The sequence below is a fragment of the Lytechinus variegatus genome, chromosome 5, assembly GCF_018143015.1.
Source record: "Lytechinus variegatus isolate NC3 chromosome 5, Lvar_3.0, whole genome shotgun sequence".
Lineage (NCBI taxonomy): Eukaryota > Metazoa > Echinodermata > Echinoidea > Temnopleuroida > Toxopneustidae > Lytechinus > Lytechinus variegatus.
In genome coordinates, this window is record NC_054744.1 from 14,312,924 (window position 1) to 14,338,883 (window position 25,960).

The following is a 25,960-nucleotide window of genomic DNA, read 5'->3' on the forward strand; positions in this document are numbered from 1 at the left end:
TTCTCATTTTGGTCAATGTTGGAGAAATAAAGGAACATCAACTACATAGCATCTTGGTCATGAATTTTAGACTTTAATTTTACATTTTTCTTTCATATCAAAGAGAACAAAAAAACGATAAAATGGCATAAAGGGGGAAAACTGTTCATGTCATGCAACAATGTGAGCAACAATACAATTGAAAATTGAATTCTGGCATACATGCCAGTAATGACAAATATCAGCTATATACAATTCATTACACACATTCAAAAATTATTTCAAAAATGCATCCAAATCAAATCAAATTTGACAAAAATAGACATCAATATTGAGTTGGACTGTCTGGCATAAGGTGACTTCACAAAGGTGTTTGTGTGTTAGGGATGTTATCGTTAACTCGAGCATGTCTTGAGAAATCGAGATGAAAATGAAATTGATGTGGTACAGCATTCAATTAACATTTTGATGGAATGTAAATAGAAATTAAGACAAAATCATCTCTCTTCAAGTCACTAAAGATTATATGATTGGTAGAGCTTTGGAAAAGAAATCATTTTTTTTTTAAGTACATTTGTAAATATGTGATAATTGAACATTCATTGCTAGAGACAGGTAAATACAGACACCTTAACAAATGTGTATGTGCCGCTTCTTACAGCAGGAATCCTGTACAGAATCTATCACAACACCCCCCCCCTACATATCCCATTATCTAGTCTGTGCTGAAATGTAAACAAGATGCAACGTATGATTTCTGCTAAAAAAATGCAGACTGGGCTTTGTTATACATGTAGTGCCCAACATGTTAATCATTAATCAATAGAGAAAAATCAGACTAACAATATGCTGAAAATCTCATCAAAATCGGATGTGAAATAAAGAAAGTTATGACATTTTAAAGTTTCACTTATTTTTCACAAAATAGTTATATGCACAATTTAGTGATATGGAAATGAGAGAACCGATGATGTCCCTCACTATTTTTTTTTTATTGTTTGAATTAAACATTATTTCAATTTTTACAGATATGACAATAAGGACAAACTTGACTGACCCATAAAATGTTAAACAATGGTGATTCCACATGTTCAGGGAGAAATAAAAATTTGTTTCACAGGACAATGGGGAGAAAATAAGAATATTTCATATTTCCTATTATATAATAAAATACAAAAGAAATAGTGAGTGAGTGATGTCATCAGTACCCTCATTTGCATACCGACCAGGATGTGCAGAGAACTATTTTGTGAAATTAAGCGAAACTTAAAAATGTCATAACTTTCTTTTTATTTTACATCCGATTTTTGATGAAATTTTCAGCATTATGCTAGTTGGATTTTTCTTTTTTTATTCAAATCAACTTTTTGTTGGGGTGGACTTGATCAGCATTCTCAACAATCTTCAGAACAAACTGACAGAAATGCATCATATTTCCAATGTCTATCAACATTAAATTAAGTGTTGGTTTTTCCATTACATTCATCAAATTTTTGTGAATTGTTAAGCGAGATAATGAAAGCAAGTGAGAGAGGGGGATGTATGGGTGAGATGACTGACTTCATAGAAAGTGGGTGAGAATGATTGAAAATAAAGCTGAAAAGGAAACTATAAATCAAAATGAAAGGAAAACTTTGGCCAAGACAGTAAAAATTAATACTTGGAATACTAAAGCTAAAATTGTCCAATAATGTTTACACCAGCAGTCCCTTTGAACTATTTCGTAGTAGTTTTTTTTCACAGACAGATACCGCTTTCAGACCTAACTTTGCCAACATGCTAACTACCATGTAAACCTTGATTGTGATAGTCTCTTTGAGCCCTCTTACCATGTTAGTTAACATAATGGCAAAGTTGCTATAATTGTAATTCTTTAAGAACAGGCCCATTATCTTGAAGCTCATGGCTGCTCCCTGTTGCATAAAAATTACTATTACGGTAACACTGCCATCAAATTGCAACTTTCAGGAAATCCTCGATTTTGATTGGCTGTTGTGCATCATTAGCATGGTAGTTACCATTGGATACCAAAGTTGCAAATAACAGTTACTTTTACAAAACAGGGCTCAGGGCCCCATTGCATAAAAATTACTATTATGGTAACTTTGCCATCCAATGGTAACTACCATGGTAACAATGATCATCAGCCAATCAAAATCAGGAATTCCATGAAAGCTACCGTTGGATGGCAAAGTTACCATAATAGTAATTTTTTTCTGCAACAAGCCCCAGATGTCACAGATCGTCTCCTACTCTCCAGGGGCCTGTTGCAGAAAGAGTTGCGTTTAACCGCAAGTCCCGATTACGGGTGCTTCATTGGCTAAAAATCAAGTTGCGCAAGATTTTTTGAGTTGCGTTTGATCGCAACTCTTTCTGCAATGGGCCCCAGGACAGAGAGAAAGTTTGCTCATGCTCGTCAGGTCACAAGAAAATACTACAACCCTTGATGCATATTTATAGCATCATGGATCTCCTTGTGAGAAGCTGATAAACATTGGCTTGGCTACATGTTAATGTATAATTCAACCTATTTCATGTTCAGTCTTGGGGATTGAACTTTGGACAGACATGCATTGAAACGTGTCTATGAAAATGAACAGTATACACACACTGATTATTGTTTGTTATCCATTGTCAAACATATCTATACTATCCTTCTTCTCTTTACCTCTCCTGCTTGACTGCCGCGTCCTTCTTGTTGAAGTCCCCTCTCCATTGTTCTCAGAGAAAGACCTTGATGCTGCCAGAGGCGTCTTTCCTGAATCTCCTTTAGAGTTCATTCTCGGTGGGATGACAAACCTGATGGGTTTCTTAGCTGCTTCTCTCTCTGCAGGAACTTCAACTGATTTCTGTTCATCTTTGGAGCGTGTCCTTGACTGGTCTTTCGCCTCGGTCTTACCACTCATCGACTCTTCCTGGGATTGTTCACTATCTTTTCCATCCAACTGATTCAGCGGTTCTTTGGACATTGATTCTGATTCTGTATTATTCATATTTTCAGTTAAGTCATTCCTCATAGTCACATCGCTTGAGGATGTAGGTATAGTCTTTGAACTGCCTTCAGAAGCTGGAGGCAATCCCTCCAACGATTCACATGTCTTTTTCTCCGCACATATTCCGTTCTTTGACAACCCTTTTTCAGTTGACGAATCCTCCTGTTTGGCACCATCGTTCTTCTCTGCCTCATCCATATCTACATCACACACTCTATCCTTGGTAACCGCATTTTTCCTTGCCTCCCCATCCTCCATAGCAACCACCTCAGCAATGAGCTCAACATCATCATCCTGTGGGGCGGAAGAAGTCTGGTCCTCAGGCACCCGAGTTGTTCCCTTCACCCATTTGATCTCCTGCGATCTTGTGGATTGTTGACTGGTGCTGGCACCACTGGTATTTCCTTGGTCCAAGTAGTGATACCGGTCTCTTGCCCTCTCCCAGTTGTCACTCTTTCTCTTGCCGATGAGACCTAGACTGTCCATTGACTTCTGGTTGCCAGCTCCAAGCCCTGACTTCTTTCCATGGAGGAACACCTGAATCTGGAGGAGGGAAAGAATACATACAGATAACTATAATCCATTATGGTGATAGTTGTTGCTAAGTCAGTAGTGTAGTGACAAACTTTGTTAATTGTACGTCAGCATTGGAAATACCTGTAATAGAGACATCTCCAGGAGAAGCAAACTTGAAGTTCCAGCCAGAAATTCAGTTAGCCCTGAGCAATTCTTAGGCCGAGGAAAATGAGATACTGACTTTACAACAAGGCATTTTCAAGTGGCATTACATTTACCATGGTTCAACAGAGTATAAGTCATATCCACGTGGTGTCAATTCCCTATCAAAACAGACAACGATCCATCTTTAAAAGAAAGGTTGGCAGTTTTATAGTAAATTGTGGCGACACCTTATGTACATGGAAACAACTATAGAATATAAAGCATGATTTATAATAGCTTCAAGTAAAGTTTCAAACCTTCCTCCATAGGGCTTGGCTGTGTGAACTGAGCCTTGCCACAATCACAAACACATTTACATTCATATTAACCCATACCCTGCACATAAACATGAACCCTAACAAAGTTACCACCCAGTTATCAAACCTCATTATATAACAGTATAATAGGAGGGTCTATACGAGTGATGCTAAGTATTTGCTAACCTTATTATTATTCATTATTATTACTATGACTGATTATTCCACATAAAAAGAGGATCATGATGAAACATACTTGTTCTTTTTAACCCATTCTTGTGTAAATTCACTTGACTACAGACTACTTTACCACATACGACACTAAATAGATGTTTTATTCCAGAGGCCCCAGTAACAAAGTACGACATGATCTCATGTCTAGCAAATACACTCTAATAATAATAGTAATACTCTGCTTGAGATAAATACATGATATGTGAATATATTGCATAACATTAAGAAAGATCAAGAATCTGTTGAAGGGTTGACTTACTGGTTCTTTGATACCACTCTCATTCTTGCCTAGTGATTGTCCTTCTTTCCATCCCATCTTCTTCAGCATCTTATGACCCATGTTGCTATCAGATATAGCTCTGTAAAACAAACACAATATGGAATATCATATTTATTACATTGGGAAGATTTAAAGAGAATATCTCCATTCCGTTCCCTGTTCTAATTTTATAATAATTATATAGGATTTGTATAGCGCACGTATCCCCTTTGCTAGGTGCTCAAGGCACTCCCTATATTACCCCGGCTAAGCTAGTCTACCGATTCCGGCGCGGACAGCTTTTTAAGGAATTACTTCCTGCTGGTACTCATTTACCTCACCTGGGTTGAGTGCAGCACAAAGAGTTGCAATTGATCAGATCAATCGCAACTATGGAAAGCCAGCAAAGTCAACACATGAAATACATGTTTGTGAATTTTTTTTTAGATATGAACGTATATCCATAAATTCACTGATTTCTTGACAATTTGGTGTGTTCTCCTTTGTTTACAAAGGACATTTTGCAAATTTCCTGTAGAAAAAAATTATGACACTGACATATTTCCAAAGAGTTACGATTGATCGGATCAATCGTAACTCTTTGTAAGATTGGGCCCTGGTATTCATGTTTTAAGTATCCACATCTAATCTGGTAATTGCTCACCATGCAAAAAGTCTTTATCAAAACTATAGACAAGAATTAAACATAGAGATACCCCTACCTATCAACCGATGCAGGTATGTCATTGGGTAGGTATGGATTGTCACTTCCTACTGTAACACGTCTTTCTTCAGCTCTGTCCTTGTACCCAGGATGACCTCTAGAGGGCTCCCTTTGACTGTAATCAGCACCTACAAGGAGATACTTCTTCTTGATCTTCCGAAGCTCTTTCCGTCTCTGTTGCTCTTTGTCTGCTTGGCTCAAAACGGGAGTGACTATGAGAGAAGAACAACAAATGTGACTGTAATATTTCAATATTGTTCTTCAATCCATATCAGACAAAATACAACAAAGAAAGAAAAGAGAGATGATCATTAATACTTGAGAAAAATAATATGTAATAATCAGGCGTTATTCAGATACCATGAAGCCCTGCAGCAAACAAAACTTAGAAACATATCAATACTTTAGGCAACTGAAGATTTAAAGAATTTCGTTTGAAGAAACATACTTCATAAGATATCACAGAATTATAGCATCACAATACCTAACATAGTGTCAAGTAATTCATTACGTACCTGAAATTCATGGCAACATGACTGCATACAAAAAGTGACACCTCCTCAAAAAAAAAATGAAACTCACAAAGGTTGCCCAATCAATACCTTATGCAAGCAAATTGATTGGGTTTGTTTAGTGATCATCTGACAATAAAGGTCATATATCCAATTCACCCAGAACAATGTCTGTCTTTTTTATTTGCGAAACAGAGTAAACGTTTTTCATATGCAGCAATTTCCTATATATCACTTTTCCTATCTACCTTATGAAGTTTCACACACAGGTTTCACCGTACCAGCAAACCACCTGCACACCCAACGTGAACAAGGCCATTCTTAGGAGCTTACCTTCCATTGCCTTTTGATGCCTAAACGTAGCTTGAACCTGGCCTGGTTCACATTCGTCACACGTCTCGTCTCCTCTGTGGATGTGTATCCTCAGCGTGGTGGTGCCAAAGGTCAAGTAATCCTTGTGACTCAGAGGCTGAGGGTCACTCTTCACACGAGACTAAAAACAATTATAATAATAATAATAAACATTAATTTGTATAGCGCAGCTTTTATATGGATATATTCAGCTGCGCTTGTTCAGAGCTCTTTTTACTTATGTCTACACAGCATATTTTCTTAAACCAAAGAGACATGTTTTTATTTTGATTTGAAGAGAGCCAAGGGTAGAGAGCTTCTTATATCCATTGGCAGGCTATTCCATAGTTTGGGGGCAGCAAGTGCAAATACACGATCACCAAGTGTGACTTTTGTTTTGTGAAATGGGATCTGAAACAATAATTTATCTGTGGAACTTCGCAGGCTTCGACTGTGTGATATAAAAATATATTGACCATCTTGAATAGCAATGGTGAACAGAAGAAGAAAATATATTGAATTTGAAAGTTTGTGTTTTGAGACTATCATTCGCTTTAAGATATTGATTGTCATATACAACCATGATGCATATTATGACACAAATATAAACTTAATTACATTTTACTCTGGAAATGGTGGTTATATCATTCATCAATGTTTTTGGCTTTCACAAATTGTGCTTCTCAATGTTGAAATTCATGTCAGTGCATAATGTAAGTAAATAATACTGATTCAGTCATTGTTTATACACACACTCAAGAAAGGAGCACTTATACTAAGACAATATAATATTATAAATTTCATTGCATGCCTTCAACTGGCATGGAAATCTGAATAAAAAGTTGGGCAAACAAAACAAATCTGCAGGTGAATCTGCCTAAGGGGTTTTGCAAGAAAATATTTGCAATCAATTAAAAATTTCTGTGGCAAATTTACGATTGATAGATCAACTTCAACTGAAGCCAATCAATTCTTGTTTTAAGAAGCTGATCAGCAGATGAGTGCAATATGCAATCAATTGCAATACTTATGATTGATTTTCAGGATAACACATTAACGTGCAATTGATTTCAAGTTTTTTCCAACACCCCATAAGTCAAGTCTCTTAGGACCATAGAAATCAATTTGAATTAGGCAAAATTCCACTTAGAAGATGCAAATAATGCATGTTCTGCATATTCTGGGGGATGTTTCACAAAGACTTAAGGATGACTTAGAGTTGCATTTAAAAAAATAATAATTATGATAATAGTCAGTTCTTGTGTAGCGCATAACACATAATGGATAACGTCTCTATGCGCTTCCAAAGGACTTGGATATTATTACCCTGAATGTAGCTCCAGCAGCTTTTACGCGCTCAGCATTTCAAGGAATAAATTCCCGCCAAGTACCCATTCACCTCAACTGGGTTGAGTGCAGCACAATGTGGATTAATTTCTTGCTGAAATAAAATACGCCTTGGCTGGGATTTGAACGCACGACCCTCTGTTTCAAAGTCTGGAGACTAATCCACTGGGCCACAACGTTCCACATGCCTATTTGCATGCAGTTTAAACGACATGAGCACATTGGTAAGACCATGCCAAGAGGATGCGCACTACTGCGTATTGATCAATAAAATTGTGCGTTGCATATCATGTATGCGTCAGCATTTAAGTGCGACTCTAAGTCATACTTGATCTTTGTAAAACACCACCTAATCTGAAAAAAAATGCTTAGATTTTTTCAGCTAATGGTTAAGTTAATGAACACGGTCTACTGTATGTGAACATAGTAGGTTTGTTTTCATCACTCACCAATGTCAGTCTATGTTTATGAGGCGTTGCAAGAAGCTTGCAATCAAGTCTATTTTTGGTCAATAAATCAATCAAATTTCTTGCATTTAATTGTAACTTTGTGACTGATTGCTAATCTGCTCCTTAAAAACAAGGAGTGTAATCTGATTTGATACAGCTAAAATGGATATATTGATTTTGAAATTGCAACAGAAAATTTGCGATTGATTGCAAATATTTTCTTGCAACTCGCCCTTCTTTGACTCACTTACCTTGCGTGTAAGAGGAACCCCATTGAGAACAGTTCCATTCTGACTCCCAAGGTCTGTGATTGTGTAACCTCTCCTTTCAGTATCGTATGACATTTGTGCATGGGTCTTACTAACGCCTAGCTCTGGAACCAATAATATATGGTTGGATCCTTCCCTGTTTAAGGAAAGAAAAATGATTTCTTAAACACTCAAGACAAAATTATACATTTCAAATTGAATTATTAGCTCAATTCTTTATTTGATTTTTTTACTTGGCTAAGTATTTATCTAAATACAAGATCAACATAAAAATTAATTTTCTGAGATGCTTGTAGAATGTAAAGAAAGCCATATGCATTATTTCATGCAACTAATAATCAGTTAAATTTGTCACATTTTTTTTTGAATAAGCTAATTATTAACATGAAAGTATAGTTTGTTAAATGGAACAAATTAAGCAGCATACAGCAGCATGTACAACCTTTGTGTACTATAGGCCCCTAACTTAGGCTGAATCTTTTAATAAGCTGCAATTTTTGCACATCAATCTTAAACATGGAAAGCCAGCGATGCCATAATTGTTCATCTAGAACATGTATGACACACTGCAGTATTAATTAATTTACTCCTTTGTAAACAACACAAACTCATAGATGTAGCATTACTAGCTTTCTGTAGTTAAGAATGCATATATCAATCAAGTTCAACTCTACATAGAATGAAGATGCAATGCGCTCTATTACCTGCCAATGGTACCTCCAGTACAGGTGACAATGGATAGAGAGCCAAGCTTCATTGATTCAGATCTCACAACTATCATTCTGATGCATGGTGGATAATCAACTTTTGTGGCTGTGAGGGTGAACAGAAGAGAAAGAAAATAATAACATATCAACTAAAAGAATAATATGGTATCGGTACAAAAAACTGTAACTTTTGCCACACACACGTTGCATTTACTTTCTTTTTCTTGAACCTTTAATAAACATGTTCTTTAAATGTCAGATATGGAAAAATAAAATAAAAGGGATGCCTGGAATATCTAAAATATCTGGTGATCTTTATAAGACCAAATAGAAAAACAGCAATTTTCATTCAATTTAGAAAGTGCTTATTCACAAATGAAGAGAAAGTAAATAGTAACATTTCAACGAAAAGAATATTATAGTAGACATAACAGTGTAACTTTCATTACACACAACCTTAAAATAGTTTTGTTTTTCTTTAAACTCGAATAAACAGATTATTTAAATGTCAGATATATGAAAATACATAAAGGGGTGCCGGACATGGCCAAAACATTTGGTGATCTTCATCAGATAAAATATAATCGGGTTCACATTCATGTAAGAAAAAGAGCAAATTTCATTCTATTTAAAAGTGCTTACATATTTATCCTAAGACCAAGATTTATTACCATATATAAGTATATCAATCAAATCATTCAATTTGTTAGATAACAAACCAACAACAATGACAAACAAACATCCCGGTTGGCCAACAAACCTTCCACACTCTGTACATCATCATCATCATCATCAATGACCATGGATTCCTCACTGACATCTTCATCATCCATTGACTCTCCCTTCGAAGATCCACCACTCTCAGATGAACTGTCCGAACACTCTCCTTCTTCCATGTCCGACTCATCAGAGTCTATCACAATTACATCCGGTAACTCCTCTCCGTTTTCCTTCCTTCCCTCGTCATCGACCGCCTTTCTCCGTTTCCTTCTGGAATGCGAGTATTTCAATCGTTTTCTGTGACGACGTCTTGAGGAGTCATCGACATCCACGATCTCGACGACATCGACGGCTTCGGTTTGGTCCTGCTGTGGTTCTTGGGGTCTGGTGGTTGTGGCGGTTGCGGTGGATGTCACATCGGTGCCATTTTCAGGGTAATCTTCGGCAGGGCTGGTGATATCGATGACCTCACAATCAGGATTTATTACTCTAGATGTAGAAGCTCTATCATTGCTTCCTGACTGCTGATCGATAGAAGGCAGGATGGACATTTCACCCGACAAGAAGAGCCCCAGAGATTGATGAATGGTTAAACAGAGATAAAGATGGACAGAAACAGACATACAGAAGACAGGACACAAGTCGAGGAGAACAGAGAAAAGGAATGTAGATGATATCGGACAAGAAGAACAATATTTTAGAGAAATGTGTGTATATGAAAGGACAGTAAGAGATATAATAATGAGACAGAATATAAAGACAGAAAGGCAGCCAGACAAGAAAGTAAAAAACAAGAGAGTGGGACAAAACAGAAGAAGTAAAACAATTTTAATATAAAGTAATACCTGTTTTTTGAGGGCTGGAATAGTAGTAAGTTTGTTTGCCAGTGATTGTATAACCTTGCTCATTTAAGGAAAGGCTTGTCATGCCAGCTATCAGTTGTCCCTCCTGCAAAATGAGAATGCAGAATAGAGGGATATCAGACCAAATAATTGTCATCTTTTGAATTGACAATAGCGAACAGGCTTAATTCAGAAGTCAAAGAGCCAAATAATGTTTCATTCAAACAGATTCATAAGTCTGTTGTTTAGTTTTATGTTTTTCTTGAGACTTTCCCGCTAACAAAAACAACCAGCTTTCTTTTTTCTCAACATAGCGGTGCCAATTTTCTTTCAAAGCAAAGCAATATTGTCGGCAACAATAATGTTAAAGCTCTCTGTAGGTTCAGTTTTACCCAATGACATGACAAGCTTATCTCCCCTTATAAGCAAAAGAGAATGATAATTGAGCTTACACCTATCAACCATTTTATATACCTTAGTAAAGCAAATCTTACCATTTACATTGAAGGATGGGATACCTTATCAACTTAATGAACTACGTCCAAAATTCTAGCTTGTTTTAACACACCTCTTGACATATTTGTTTGATTCATCATGAATAGCCTTAAGATATGTTACTTTAAAATCATTGGCACATATTCTGAAGTCAGGCTTAACTTAGACTACGGTCTAACTCTGTAAATTATGGGGAGACAAATATTCAAAAATTCTGTTTACCGGTATATTGTAGACTTTTTTATGTTTACTATTTTGTTTCCCTTTGCTTTCATAATAAGGAAATAAGGAAAAATACTTCAAAATAATTCAGTTATCATTCCCAAACAATTATGAACAATTTTAGTGTCATATGAGTTAATAAATTGGATGTGCAGTGTTAGGGATTGTGCCCCAATTGGCTATCTATAGTTAAACCATAATTTTAACCAGGGTTTAATTTAAACCTGAGTTCAGAATACAGGTCATTGTCTCAAACATTTCAACTATCACGATTGATAACAAACTTTCAATATCATTCAGGTTGTCAGTGGACAATCCAAGGAACCATGCCTTTCATGACTGTATAATGAATGTTTTTTCATCCATTGAATCAAAGCATTGTACCCTCTATCAAAACATCAACAAATTATGCTTTCAAAAACAATGATTGATTGAAAGCTCTTTTTCCTCCATCAAGGATCTCTCAAAGAATTCCATGACAATTGCCCCAGCGACAATTGATCCGCTATCAATACCATGCAACAATCGACTGACAAACTACAACCCTGGATTCAACCATATACCCTACCCTTAACTAAAACCTCAACCTAACATAACACCCTATTGCAATCCTGACCCTAACCCAACATCTTTAATAGACAAAATAAAACCCAAAGAAATAAGCCTGTTCACGGTTGTAAACTGCGCACAAGCAAAAAAGGTCATTTGAGATAAAACCATGAAGGTGGCTTTCAAATTCAACGACATAGGCATTTGTGATTTGATGATTATTCATGTATTCCTTTCAAAATATTCATTTTATTACATCCAAGCTGAAGAGTAATAAATAGAGCCTTCATAATCACTGGTATTTGACAGTAGCCTAAACAATAGTCAAATGTGCCAAAGGCAGACAATAAAACAGATTTCCAAACTTTATCCCTGATATACTATTCTAGTCAACTGGTCTATACAATGCCTTTTGTTCTTAGAATTTGAATACTCTACCGGTAAAGCTTACGCAACATCTACATTTGAAAATGATAGTGCTTATCCTAATGAAAAATCACAAAGGTCATTTGAGAAAAGTTGATCATGAGCTAACCGTGAACTGGCGTATTGTTGCAGGAGCAAAAGTCATGTCACCCTCTTAAAGATACCATAGAATCTCACCTCATCTCTGCTCTGACCCTGATGGTTTCTCCTCCTCCGAGATCTATCTCCCTTCTGACGATCTCTCTCCTGTCTTCTCCTATCCGGCTGGCCCCGGCTACTTCCTGTCCCACCGACGGTAACCCCTGGCAGGTCAATCTTGGAATGAAACTGGTAGGATTGTGTCTGCTCATCGTAGAAGTAGTAAATCCCTCGAGCAGGATCATAGTGAAGGTGGTTGTTCTAAGGAGGAACAGACCAGTCAAACACATACAAATTATTTAAATGTTTTAAATTGTAAGATAGCAGGTGTTTATATATTACTTTAATTCCTCTGGAAATGAGTACTATTTCTTCTACGACTGAAACTGCAGAGCACATTAGCAATCTCACTCCCCACTTATAATCAAGTTCTCTAAACAATAACATATAAAAGATCATGTTGTACATAGAATGTGTATTTGTGTAATACCAACAATACAAATACTGCAAAATAATACCTCAAAATTAATGTAAACATAATGCTCAAGTAAATAAGCCCTTTATCTTTTCAAGGACAATTTTTGTAATTTTTTTTAATCAGTTTCTTGGTACATGAATTATGACCAGCAGTGTGTGAATATGAATTGCTACATAACAATTAGAACGCAAAGCAATGTCATTCTATAGTTGACAGTAATGTACCATTTGTAAATACAGCATATTCCTACCAAATGTCCATCTTATCATAGACTTTGATAAATATTCTGTGGTCTATGGAAGGGACACTTTTGAGAAACAATCTGAGAACTAAAATATAAATCTTTCACCAACATGATTAGTGCATTTTGCAAAAATTTCCAGTTATCTACATATGTCTTTGAATTTTCTTCTGAAAGGGAACAAAAATATATCATTAAGTAGCACCACAAATCATAAATATTTGGGGGAAAAATTCATTGTTTTCTATATGATAACTTCCAATATACTTCAAAGGATTGATAATATTGCTTTGTAGACTGTAATCATCATTGAATTATCAAATCAAGGAATATTCTAAATCAGAACTTAAAATTAAAAGGGAAATGAAACCTTTGGAACAAGTAGGCTTGTGTCGAAACAGAAAAATCAGAGAATCAGAACAAAGAAAGTTTGAGAAAAATCGGACAAATAATGAGAAAGTTATGAGCATTTGAATATTGCAATCACTAATGCTATGGAGATCCTCCCGTTGGCAATGTGACAAGAATGTGTGTCACATGTGAACAATTTTCCCTTTGATGGACTATAAAATACCCTAAATATGTCTCTTTTGCTTTTTCTTATGGTGATACAAACTCTTTATTCATATATATTCTTTAAAAATCTGTATTACATGCCCTCCTTTAGAAAGAACACATTATCTACTGATAGATGTGATAAAAGAGGCAATTTAAGTGCAATATATCCTAAAGTAATGGGGAGAGTTGTTCACAAGTGACATCACACATCTTTGCTGCATTGCCCATTTAAGGATCTCCATAGCATTAGAGATCACAATATTCAAATGCTCATAACTTTCTCATTATTTGTCCAATCTTTCTCAAACTTTCGTTGATCTGTTTCTTTGATTTTTCTGTTTTCACACAAGCTATCTTGTTCCAAAGGTTTCATTCTCCTTTAAGAAAAACTCACAGGATCGTAGTAGTAACCAGAGTTATAATCATAGTACATCCCACTATATTCATCTAGTACCACGTTGGTTCGAGCTAAGGCATATTCGGCAGTGGCTCTTAAACTCTCTGCTATAGACTGAGACCCTGTTGATGATGACGCCTGTAAAGGAAAAAAAAAAACAGGAACACAAGCTTAAAGTGACGACAATTACAAATTACATTATACACCGCTTGTAGTTCAGTTTGGAGTCTGATGACAGCTCTGATACATCACATTCAAGAAAAAATATAAATGGGAAGGGGTGGTTCTCAAGCACTTCTAAAATTCAAAATAGAATTAAAGGGTATGAATGAACAACTTGCTATACATTGATCCAGGGAAAGAAAGTTCATGAGGGGTCATGTTCATCATTTTAACCCAAGGACTACCTAATTCTATCATTCCCTCAGGGTCTACCCAGGGACCACTCGGTCACAACAGGCAATGGGTTTATATGAAATCTCACCTGTGCCTGTGTGCTAGCAGGCCAAGGAGTTGAACTTGCTGTAGATGATCCTTGTTGAGCTGTGCTTGAACTATCAACAACCTGATAGACTTCAGCTTGGGGGTTGGAAGTTTGCTCATCGTAGATCTGAATGCACTCTGGCTCCGTCTGCACGGCAACATTCTGGGTCTCAAGACCACTCCCTCCTTTCAACTTGTGCAACTCCTTACTCAGAGATCTCACCTTTGAAAAAAAAGATAGGGTTGGAATTTTAATATCGGTCTCCTAGTCTATAAGCACATTCTGTAATTTTTTTTTTTTAATCAATTTGATACAGCTAATCTAATCAAACTTAGTATCTTAACACAGACTTTGACAACACAGTTCATGTACACCATTAAGATCATATCAATATTCCAAACTGTCAAATAATACTTTACAAATGATATTTTTTTCCAGGGGATGAAACATGTTAGGCACATATTGCTCTAAAGCAACATATGGAACACAAAATTACCTTTGGAGTCTACAGATGGATTATATTAAAAACTTATCTGCACCTAAAAAAGTAAACCATTACTCTACCTGTTTCATAAGATCAGTTCTGTGCTTGACTTCTGTCTTTATCCTCTCCTCTAATGCTGCAATTCTCTCTTTGGCTTCATTAAATGTTTTTATCTCCACAAATTCTTCATCGATAGGCTCCTCTTCCAGGGAAATTTCCACCTGACTAGTAGAAACATCCTGGGATGTACTCGGTTGACTAACCTCGACTATCTCACCGTCTTCAGGGGCATCAGGATATTCCTCACAGATATCTTTCATTTCAATCTCATCCGGTTCATCTGAATGTTTGTCCTCTGTTTTTTCATTCTTTCTACATTCACCTACTGGCTCCTCAATTACTTGGTTTTCATCCACAGCCTCATCATTCATCACAGTTTCAGCTACCATTTCTATCTTATGTTCCTCCCCATGGATTTCATCGTTTCCAGTTGACGGAATGTTACTTTCCGTTTTGTCGGCAACTTTGTCCATCGCCACGTCAATGACCTCATTTCCATCCACGAGGGCTTCATCTTCATTTGTTTCATCTTTTGGCTGAATACCAACACCATCATCCTCTTTGACACCTTCACATCCACTTGGTCCTGGTTCAAGTCCTGGTCCTGGATGAAGTCCAGGTCCTGGTTCTAGTCCATGCTCTTTTTCATCACTTTTGGATTCATTTTCCATCTGCTTCACTTGTTCATCTGCTTGATCTATCTCCTGATCCAATTCATTCTGGTCTGAGTTGGTACAAGGGCCTTTTTCCTTCGCATCATCATAAACCTGGAAAGACAAATAAAGCACAAGATGTTTAGGTCTAATCTTTTGGTAGAATGTAATTGCGTAACCAGAAGTGTACTCACTGACCCAGAAAAGCACTGGAGTGGTATTCTGAGGTCATTTCATCTTTAAGATATGATCTTTTCAAATCAAATTGGTATCCTGAGATTACATTTCATCTCTCGGATAAAATTTCATCTGTGATAAATGATATGTGACAGAGCAGTGCTTGCATAGACATATCCAATGCTTATTTAACCACTGCGACAAGGTAATCTTCCCTTGATTCCAACTACAATGAAGGAAGATGATAAGGTGAGTTTACATATATGTACACAGAGCTGCCCATTGGTAGAATGCTCTCCTTATTTCACAGGATTTCTTTTATAAGTGGCGATTGGACATTTGAATACATTAGGTAAGAATAGGATTTTTTTTTTAGATAAAAGGCCTCTCCTTGGAAATCCACAAGATATGACAAAGTGGTGGCAGCTCTGTGTATTTTAGCTGCTTCCTTGTTTGCTTGCTTTTTTTGCACATTGCACATTTCAATCATCCTGCACCACACTGCCATTTCATTTCATCTCCATGCTCTATTCTCATGTCAATGTGTAATTCTAACAAAAAATGAACAAATGCACTATATGCATGTTTTTTTCAAAAATCACATGCCTTTTATTTTCATGATTAACTTTATTTTTTCTCTCTCTCTTTTTTGATTTTCACATGCCCTCCATCTGTAATTTTCATTATGATATTCATATTATTTTGAATTGGCAATCTGTTTTTGTTTTGCTTAATTACACTTACTCATTGCTTTTGTATACTTTATGCCGCAATTTTCATTTAAATTATTATTATATTTCCATGTATCTTCCTGTATCTACACTGTCCTGTATACTTTCCTTTTCTCTCTTATCAATTATATATTTTATTTTTATGAATGACTTCATGCACATACAATGTATACTATAGTTTGGAGGGAATTTTTCCCCCAAGTGAAAAAAAAGGCATGCCAGGTAGAGAAAAGTATCGGAGTTAGAGTCAGGACCAGATGGTTGTAGCATATGATGAAGTTACCAAAAGGCGTTACCAATAGCCACTGCAGTGAGAGACCATGGTGTCCCCCGAAGGTCACTTGGGGACAGGGTCAATGGTAAGGTTCCACTCAACGCCAAAATTGGTCAACCAACCAAGCTTTCTGAACCCCTTGAAAAAGATCTTCTCATGATTATTAGGTACATGGCTGCCAAGGCAGTTCCTCTAACGATTTCTAAAGTCAACATGTATGCGTGGATATTGGACAAGAAATGTGGAGAGAACAAGTTTGGACCAAATAGTCCAAGCTACAACTGGTGGCTCCGGTTCAGACAAGCATATCCAAATGAAGAAATAAAGACGCGAAGAGCCGACAAACTTGACCGCTGCCGAGTTATGACATCAACTGCAGATAATATTAGAGAATATTTTCAGTTGTTAAGAGGAATCTATGACAGGTATGATCTCCATAATAATCCGGAGAGGATCTACAACATGGATGAGACCATGATTGACTTGAACAAATCAATGCAAAGAGTGGTTGTACTAAAGAGGCAAAAGCATGCCCACTCTGTCACCGTCAGTGGCAGCCAGCATGTGTCATTGCTGTGTTGTGCATCAGCTTCTGGTGCTGTGATGCCTCCCTTTGTCATATTCAAGGAGGCTTTTCCTGGCAGGGACTACACCCGTGGGGGGCCAGATGGTTGCTTGTAATATGGTAAATCTCCCAGTGGATTCGTAGATGGCGACCTCATGCTGGCGTGGTTTGAGAAGATATTCTTGAAATCGTGTCCACAAGATCGGACCGAAGAGAATCCTGTGCTGCTTATATTGGATGGTCATGCTTCCCATGAAGATCCTCGGCTCATCTTTAAAGGTCAAGTCCACCTCAGAAAAATGTTGATTTGAATCAATAGAGAAAAATCAGACAAGCACAATGCTGAAAATTTCATCAAAATCGGATGTAAAATAAGAAAGTTATGACATTTCAAAGTTTCACTTATTTTCAACAAAATAGTTATATGAACGAGCCAGTTACATCCAAATGAGAGAGTTGATGATGTCACTCACTCACTATTTCTTTTGTTTTTTATTGTTTGAATTATACAATATTTCAATTTTTACGAATTTGACAATTAGGACCTCTTTGCCTGAAGCACAAAATGTTAAAATAATGGAATTCCACATGTTTAGGAAGGAATGAAACTTCATTTTACATGACAATGACGAGAAAATAAAAATATTTCATATTTCATATAATAAAATACAAAAGAAATAGTGAGTGAGTGATGTCATCAACTCTCTCATTTGGATGTAACTGGCTCGTTCATATAACTATTTTGCTGAAAATAAGCGAAAATTTAAAATGCCATAACTTTCTTATTTTACATCCGATTTTGATGAAATTTTCAGTGTTGTGCTTGTTGAATTTTTCTCTTTTTATTCAAATCAAGTTTTTGTTGGGGTGGACTTGTCCTTTAAGGCCATGGAAGAGCATACATGTGGTAGTGCTGGAGCTTATTCCACACACAATACATCTTTGTTAGCCCCTTGACGTAGCTGTGTACAAATCTCTGAAGAGTCACATTGGGAGATTCGTAAAGACGGGTCAAGCCCTACGGACATCACTTTGGATAGCGAAAAAGGAGGTGCCCAGGATCCTAAAAATCCCTTTCGAATCCTATATGACAATACAAAATCTTGCTTCACGGAAGACTGGAATATTCCTGCTGAATCCTAATGCTATAAAAAAGAGCAGCTAGTCCTGTCCAGGATAATCCCATCAGTCAATCTTGATCTTTCCTTGCCACCGCAATATCGATTTGCAGATGTCATTACTCAAACCAAGGTAGATGAGATGACCAATGACCAAGACGAAGAAGAGGAAATGATCGAGGAACTAGTACAAGAGAGAGAAATTGAAGCCAATGGCACTCAACCAGATGCGGAGGAAACTAGCGTCAGAGAAAGAGATATCAAAACCGATTTCAGAAAGAATCCTATCATGCAGTTTGGCGTTGTCCCTGAAGAAGAAGCCTCCGTGTTCTACCGAGACAAAGAGTACATACCACCAGGGTGGCAGGGTGGAGGATGCCTGCGCCTGCAAGAGGACGTAGCAGTGCAAGAGTACTAACGGCGAGCGAGGCAAAAAGGGGTACCTGAAAGACCTTGAATTAAAAGATTGAAAATGACAGAAAGAAAAAGAAGAAAAGAAAAATCAAGAAGAAAAGAAGAAAAAACAGGAAGAAAAGAAGAAAAACTCAGAAGAAAATAAGGCAGGAAATCAGAAGTCTCTATCGAAGACAAAGAAAACTTCTTTCCTTTTTCTTCCTGTTACTACAGGCAAACTCCTCAATCGGGATATAATTGCTGCAGGCGTGTGTGGCTAGTGATAAATTCAGAGCTACCAAGTCTCATGCATTGTGCGTGAGACTCACGCATTCAGGGTCCGTCTCACGATCTCACGCATGGCACCCATTTTTCTCACGCATCGGGACCCAACAGAAAAAAAGAGAAAAAGTAGCATTATTCGCTAGATTATACGACTGGCCGACCGCCTTCGCGTCTAGCCTGGCACGCGAGACGAATCGAGAGTGCAGTCAGCGCACAGCTAGTACGTGATACGATGAATCGTGCGCGTGCATCGCATGGTTTTGTAGTATGGATCGATATCATGAATATGTTATATGTGCTGATCATTTATATGATATGTATGATAACTGTTCTAACCGTTTCATCTTCTTGTTTTTATATACAGCATACAAGAGTTGGAAATGATAAGTGACCAAAATTTACAGCTTACATAGCAGCTTACAAGAGTTAAAAATGATAAGTGACCTAAATTTTTGATGTCAACTTCAAAATATATATTCACTGTTCACAGGAACCAGAGTATTGTAAGGCATGGTATTATCTGTAGTATTACTTTTAATTCCGTTGATTTCAAAAGCTCCTCACACATTCTATTATGCATGTGATTTAGGGAATGATGTGAAAAACAAACTGCATTGGTATACGGTAGTTAAATAGTAATGTAGAATAAAGTAACAACTGATTTTTAGTAGTGATAAGTAGTCAGTAATCACTTGCAACTGTGATTAATGAGTTATTGATTAAATATGTATCTGTGCACAAGTCTCCCATGAGTTCTCCTATATGACTAATTTGTGAGCAGACCTTCGCTTCCTTTTCAATACCGGGAGAAACTCATTTTTCTGGTGAGCGGACCTTCGCTTCCTTTTCAATACCGGGAGAAACTCATTTTTCTGGTGAGCATACCTTCACTTCCTTTTCAATACCGGGAGAAACTTGTTTTACTGGTGAGCGGATCTTCGCTTCCTTTTCAATACCGGGAGAAATGTAGTACGCACGTCTGTGCAACTCATAAGCTATATTGTGAGCAAGTAGCATCGGAAAGAGCGCCAGCTACGGCAGTGGACCGACCAGAGCAGTTGTTTTTCATGGCTTCGAATCATTCAGACGTACCTCTGGAATCATCGGAAATCCTGAATCCCGTTGAGTAATCCGGATGTTTTGGATCGATATTTGGGCAGCGTGTGTTCGAGTGATCACCACCTGGTCAACCTTTGGCACGTTTTGGGGAGTTTCGAGCTACGGAAAGAACCTTATTTTCATCTTACTTTTTCGTCTCTGCACATTCATATTTCACGGAGCATTACATAATACATGGGCCCAATGGCTGAAACATGGCTTCAGGGGTCAATATTCTCATGTGAACTTTTATTACCGTCATCATATCAAGTATATCGCCGTGATCGTAACTCTGACACTAATGGAGGAGGAATATTAATAGCAGTGCGTTCAGACTTAATTGCAAAGGAGGAGCACACTTTTTCACAGCATGCCTCCTGTGAAATGTTATGGGCTAGTATTCATGTTAAAGGCCGCCCTACTCTATTTATAGGCGCATTTTATAGAAAACACTTTGGTTCATTGGCTTTAGACCAGGACCAGCTAAATGACCTCGAGACAGCAATTACTAAACTTCCTCCAAACAGCCAAATTTTCCTAGCTGGAGACTTTAACCTTCCCGATGTCGATTGGTCAAAAAATTGTTTTATAAGCGGAGGAAGATATCCTGCTACTAGTAAACAGATGATAAGCATAGCCGAAGAACAAAATTTACATCAAATTGTGGATAAAGCGACAAGAAATGAAAACATTTTAGACTTGGTATTCACAAATGTTCCATCTTTACTTCAAAAGATAGAGGTACTCCCAGGCATTTCAGACCATGATGTCGTCTCTGTTCTGGTGGAATGGCCCCACAAGAAGATCAAAGTAAAGCGTAGAGAAATTTATTTGTTGAAAAGGGGAAACTTTGCTAAAATAAGTGATGATATGGACGAGTACGCAGATTCACTTTCTGACGAGGTTATAAGAAGTTCGAGTGTTAATGATCTGTGGATAGGTTTTAAGAACTCCCTATCTTCTTCAATGAAACAGCACATACCAACAAAGTTGATTTCGTCAAACAACGACTTGCCTTGGCTCAAACATACTCACAAAAAACTCATTAATCAAAAGAGGAAAGCATATGATAAAGCTAAATGCACTAAATCTGCAGACGACTGGACTATTTTCCGACACCTACGCCGAAATCTGGATAGAAGTCTAAGGAAAGCACGCAGTATATATCTGCGCGAAATGGGGGAAAATCTAACTACAGAAAACAAAAAGTCCTTCTGGAAATTCATAAAGAGCTTAAGACAGTGTTCTACTGGAGTAGCCTCTCTGAACACTTCAAGAAGTATTGCCGTAACTCCGCAGGAGAGGGCAAATGTCCTCAACTGCCAGTTCGAGTCTGTGTTCACTCAAGAGGACTGTCACAGCCTACCTACACATGTAACTTCTTCTTCTCCATGTACATGTATAACTAAAATTGTAATAACAAGCCAGGGAATTGTAAAACTCTTGAAAGAACTCAAACCACAAAAGGCACCAGGCCCAGATGGAATCCTACCATCAGTTCTAAAAGAATGTGCAGACAGCATTGCTCCAATTCTAAAACAGATCTACCAAAAGTCAATAGATACTGGAGAACTTCCTGAGGACTGGTTAAGGGCAAATATCTCTCCTATATACAAAAAGGGGGATCGCTCCGAAGCAAGCAATTATAGACCTGTCTCGTTGACGTCTATTCCGTGTAAAGTGTTAGAACATATCATCCACTCAAACATTATGAATCACCTTGAGAAACATGGAATACTAAATAAAGAACAACATGGCTTCCGGAAAGGTCACTCCTGTGAAACTCAACTTGCAGAAGCTGTCAACGACCTGGCGGAGACTTTGAATCACCAGGGCCAAGTAGATGTTATCATAACTGACTTCAGCAAGGCCTTTGACACCGTCCCTCACCAGAGACTTCTTCTAAAGCTGAGACAATCAGGCATCACAGGACCCCTCCATATATGGATTAGAAACTTCCTTACTAAGCGGTCTCAGAGGGTAGTACTAGAAGGCGAAGCATCAGCCTCTGTTCCAGTAAGATCGGGCGTCCCCCAGGGTACAGTTTTAGGGCCTTTGCTATTCTTACTGTACGTCAACGATCTTCCCAAAGATATACAGTCACACGTTCGACTCTTTGCAGATGACTGTATACTTTACCGTGAGATAAAATCACAGGATGATGGGAAAGTTCTACAACAGGACATAAATACTCTGTGTAATTGGGAAGCTACATGGCAAATGAGATTTAACACCGATAAGTGTCATGTTATGCACATCACTCATAAAAGGAAACCCCTTCTAATCACCTACGATATGAATGGGAAACGTCTAAATGTTGTCACAAGTCACAATTACTTAGGTGTCGAGATAAATAGCAACTTAACCTGGTCGGACCATGTTAATACTACCATATTTAAAGCGAATAGGGTTTTAGGCCTCCTTCGAAGAAACTTGTATACTTGCCCCCGAAATGTAAAAGAAACAGCCTATAAAGTGTTAGTACGTCCAAAGTTGGAGTATTGTGCTTCTGTGTGGGACCCATACACGAAAGACCAGATAAGTAGACTAGAAGCAGTTCAGCGAAGAGCCGCTAGATTTGTCTGTAAAGATCACAGGAGAACCAGTAGTGTTTCCCAGATGCTGAAGTTACTTGAATGGAAATCTCTCGAAGATAGAAGGGCTATCTCAAGACTTACACTTTTATATAAATCTATAAATCATAGTGCTTCGGTCGACGTAGGTCGATACTTAACAGCTCCCTCTCAAGATTCTGTTAGGACACGGAAATCATCGTCAATCTCTTTTTCCCGACCAACAACAAAAAAAGATTGCTTTAAGTACTCTTTCCTTCCAAGGACCATGGCAGAATGGAATCTGCTACCAGTAGACATACGTGAAGCTAAATCGGTCGATGGTTTTAAGACAAGGCTTAACAAAATTCAAATGTCTACTTTCATCCGGGGGGCACATCATTAATTCAAATTCACCACTAGCCACACACGCCTGCAGCAATTATATCCCAATTGAGGAGTTTGCCTGCAGTAACAGGAAGAAGAAGAAGAAGAAGGCCCATGACTCGTTCTCGGTCACGCTGTATAGCCGTGGACATTGACTTTCACATACACGTACGTAATCGCCGTACAGACTTCATCTTTCGCGTACGTCCATCCGCGGAGCTGAGCCACTGCGCGGTCGGTTGGCCGCAACGCTTCCACCCTGGATTGACTGCGGAGCTGAGCCCTCAAGATTCACCTCAGACTTTGCTACGGAGCTTCCACTTCGCGCACCCCGGTCCCGTCGGCGTGCCTCCTATCCTTTCCCCACATAAAGCCTAGAGCAAGTCAGGACTCAACAGCTCTGTCAGCCAGTGGACTTGCTCGAAGCCGTTTCTCCCCAATATCCAGGTAAGACTCAGTTATCTGAGAACTTACTGCTTTATCAGTTTATGCTCTCTGCTCACACAGATTCTTCTTTTGTATAATGGTTGCCGACTATTCATTCGGTCATGTCACTTGTCAGTGCAACGTAGGATTCTTATGATACTTTTTCTATCCTTACTGTAAAATATTATCATTTATAAATTATCGTAGACTTAGCCCAAACTGCGGTCTACGTATACAATGATGAAGCCCATATCTCATGTGGGCGCGCCTTTTTGCAACGTACGAGTGTAAGTACTGGCCGCTCGCGCGCAGAGAAGAGAGTCATGAAAATCTCATGCATAACATTTTTTTAACTTGGCATCTCTGTAAATTTGAATTAATGATGTGCCCCCCCCCCCCCCGGATGAAAGTAGACATTGGGTGATCTCAAGTTCAGTGTTGACCTTTTGGTGTTGGGTCAATTTTTACACGATTATACCAATTGTTCACTGCTACCACCCTGCCTGTGGGGAATCTACAGGAAGGACTATGGTTTGCCAATGTTGTACAGAGCACACACTTTAAAAAATCATTAAAATATCACTTTTGTGACCAAAATTACTAATTTCCCTACAGTTGCAATTCATTTTTCATTAGTAACTTGGGAATAATTTTTGTATTCACCAGAGCGCTCAAAAACTTGAATTTGGGGCATATTTTTTGTACGCCCTCTATTGGTGGAAAGTCATATGGCAAAAAAATTTTCATTTTTTTATCTATATTTTTAATTAAGAAAAAAATGATTTAAAGAATCAAATTTAAATAAGAGTCAAGTTGTATTAATAATAGGTGTAATTGAAATTGTCATTGCAAAAAAATCAAGCATTTGGCCAAAAGAAAAAAAGAAAATAAGCCAAACATTGCCACCCTTATTTTGCCACACATGGAGATATAAGTGAGAACAAGGTTATATACCATAACCTTGTTCATTGAATGAGTGGATTATACAGAGTTACCAAGTCTCACGCATTATACGTGAGACTCAAGCAAGTCTCACGCATTATGCGGGAGACTCAAGCATTTTGAACTCTTGTTCATCCCCTCAGATCTCTGTCTCACGCAACTATCACAGCCTATCCCCATATACATTGTACACAATGTCTATGATCTCACTCAGATTCACAGAAAATCTCACACATAGTTGGTCTTTGATCTTGGCATCTCTGGATTATAACACCTAACATAAAATGAGGATGGTCCCAAAAAGTCACTCACTAGTTGTTGAGATGTCAATAATGTGATCTGGATCAATTTTACAAGCTTTGAATAAGCTTTGGAGCTAAGCCTGGGGAAGCAACCGAAATTTCAACACTAACAACAACACGAAGGCCAACACCGAACTTGAAATCACCCATTTATTTGAGAATTTTACCCGGGGGGGGCACTCGACCAAAAAAGTGGTGGGGGTGTGCCGCGGGCGAGACAAAAAACGGGGGCCTTGGAGCGAGCTTAATGTAAAAAGGAGGGTCCTCGGAACGGGCTTCAGAACGACAAATGTTTGTGAAAACGGGGGTCCTTGGAACGGATCGCCAGCGTGTGAGTGTGTATGCATCCCTATGGAACGGTCATGCGTGCATGATGCAGCTAGCGCGGCCTCCGCCGGGGAGCTCTGCGGCCACTTTTCACCAAAATTGTTGCTTATTCAATGCGATCGGAGCGGCGTAACGAAAAATTTGCGAAGCTTTGGAGCGGATTTCTCTCTTCTTTTTTCTCGATAAGAAGAAAATGCTATGCCTTGGAGCGGCTTTCTTTGTTCTTTTTCTCAACAAGGCAAAAATGCTATGCCTTGGAACGGAAATTTGAGTGTGAAAATGGGGGTCCCCTCCGCGGCACATACCCACTATGCATTATATACTGAGTGCCCCCCCCCCCCCCCCCGGGGAATTTTAGCCTGGCCCTTGTCTTAATCATCGACCGATTTAGTTTCATGTAGATCTATGTGAAGCTAAATCTGGTCAAAGAGAGTCAGAAACATCAAAGCCTGCATGACAAAGTTAGCTGGTTAAAATTTCATTGGTAAACACAAACGAAGGCGCGCTCTGAGTCTGACTCTGCCGGTGTAAAAAGTGCAAGTTTGAACTTTCGGACAAAAGTCCAGTCCCACCTGTTCAAAATCGTGTCACAAATAATTTCCCTTAAATAAGTAGAATAACGCAGCAAAACATACACATTTTCTATCTTGATACGATTTCATCCATAATCTTATCTCTTAAGCACTTTCTTAAATAAATTTCATTGCTTCATAAATATAAAGTATGTACATACTGGTGAATTCCTGCCAGGTTCTTTCCCTTCGTTGTCCTCCGATTCATCCATTTTTGGTGAAAACGTTATACGATAATCGACGCAAGCTGGCGCTAGACCACT

At 38.1% G+C, this 25,960-nt stretch overlaps 1 protein-coding gene across 3 annotated transcripts; it reads right to left on the reverse strand.

Moving 5' to 3' along the window:
• Window positions 1-1,436: 1,436 nt before the first annotated feature.
• Window positions 1,437-25,960, reverse strand: LOC121415516 (angiogenic factor with G patch and FHA domains 1-like). 3 transcript variants are annotated; one of them, XM_041608740.1, is made up of 12 exons: window positions 25,859-25,960; window positions 14,916-15,662; window positions 14,352-14,573; window positions 13,865-14,005; window positions 12,233-12,454; window positions 9,562-10,042; window positions 8,799-8,907; window positions 8,077-8,230; window positions 6,012-6,171; window positions 5,165-5,378; window positions 4,443-4,542; window positions 1,437-3,515 (listed from the first exon to the last, which is right to left on the reverse strand). In XM_041608740.1, exons 1-12 carry the CDS (start codon window positions 25,907-25,909, stop codon window positions 2,604-2,606), a joined length of 3,513 nt encoding a protein of 1,170 aa, XP_041464674.1. In that variant the 5' UTR covers window positions 25,910-25,960; the 3' UTR covers window positions 1,437-2,603. The 3 variants fall into 3 exon arrangements, with proteins under 3 accessions (XP_041464674.1, XP_041464673.1, XP_041464675.1); XM_041608739.1 differs by having other exon boundaries at window positions 9,562-10,045; XM_041608741.1 differs by lacking the exon at window positions 9,562-10,042 and adding an exon at window positions 10,367-10,469.

Bases quoted from the DNA above. Each gene is read 5' to 3' on its own strand.
- LOC121415516 (XM_041608739.1), bottom strand. From the start codon at position 25,909: ATGGATGAATCGGAGGACAACGAAGGGAAAGAACCTGGCAGGAATTCA. The intron at 15,663-25,858 runs GTATGTACATAC...TTGTCTTTCCAG, and splicing joins AACCTGGCAGGAATTCACCA to GTTTATGATGATGCGAAGGA. The intron at 10,046-12,232 runs GTGAGATTCTAT...TCTATCGATCAG, and splicing joins AGGGTCAGAGCAGAGATGAG to CAGTCAGGAAGCAATGATAG.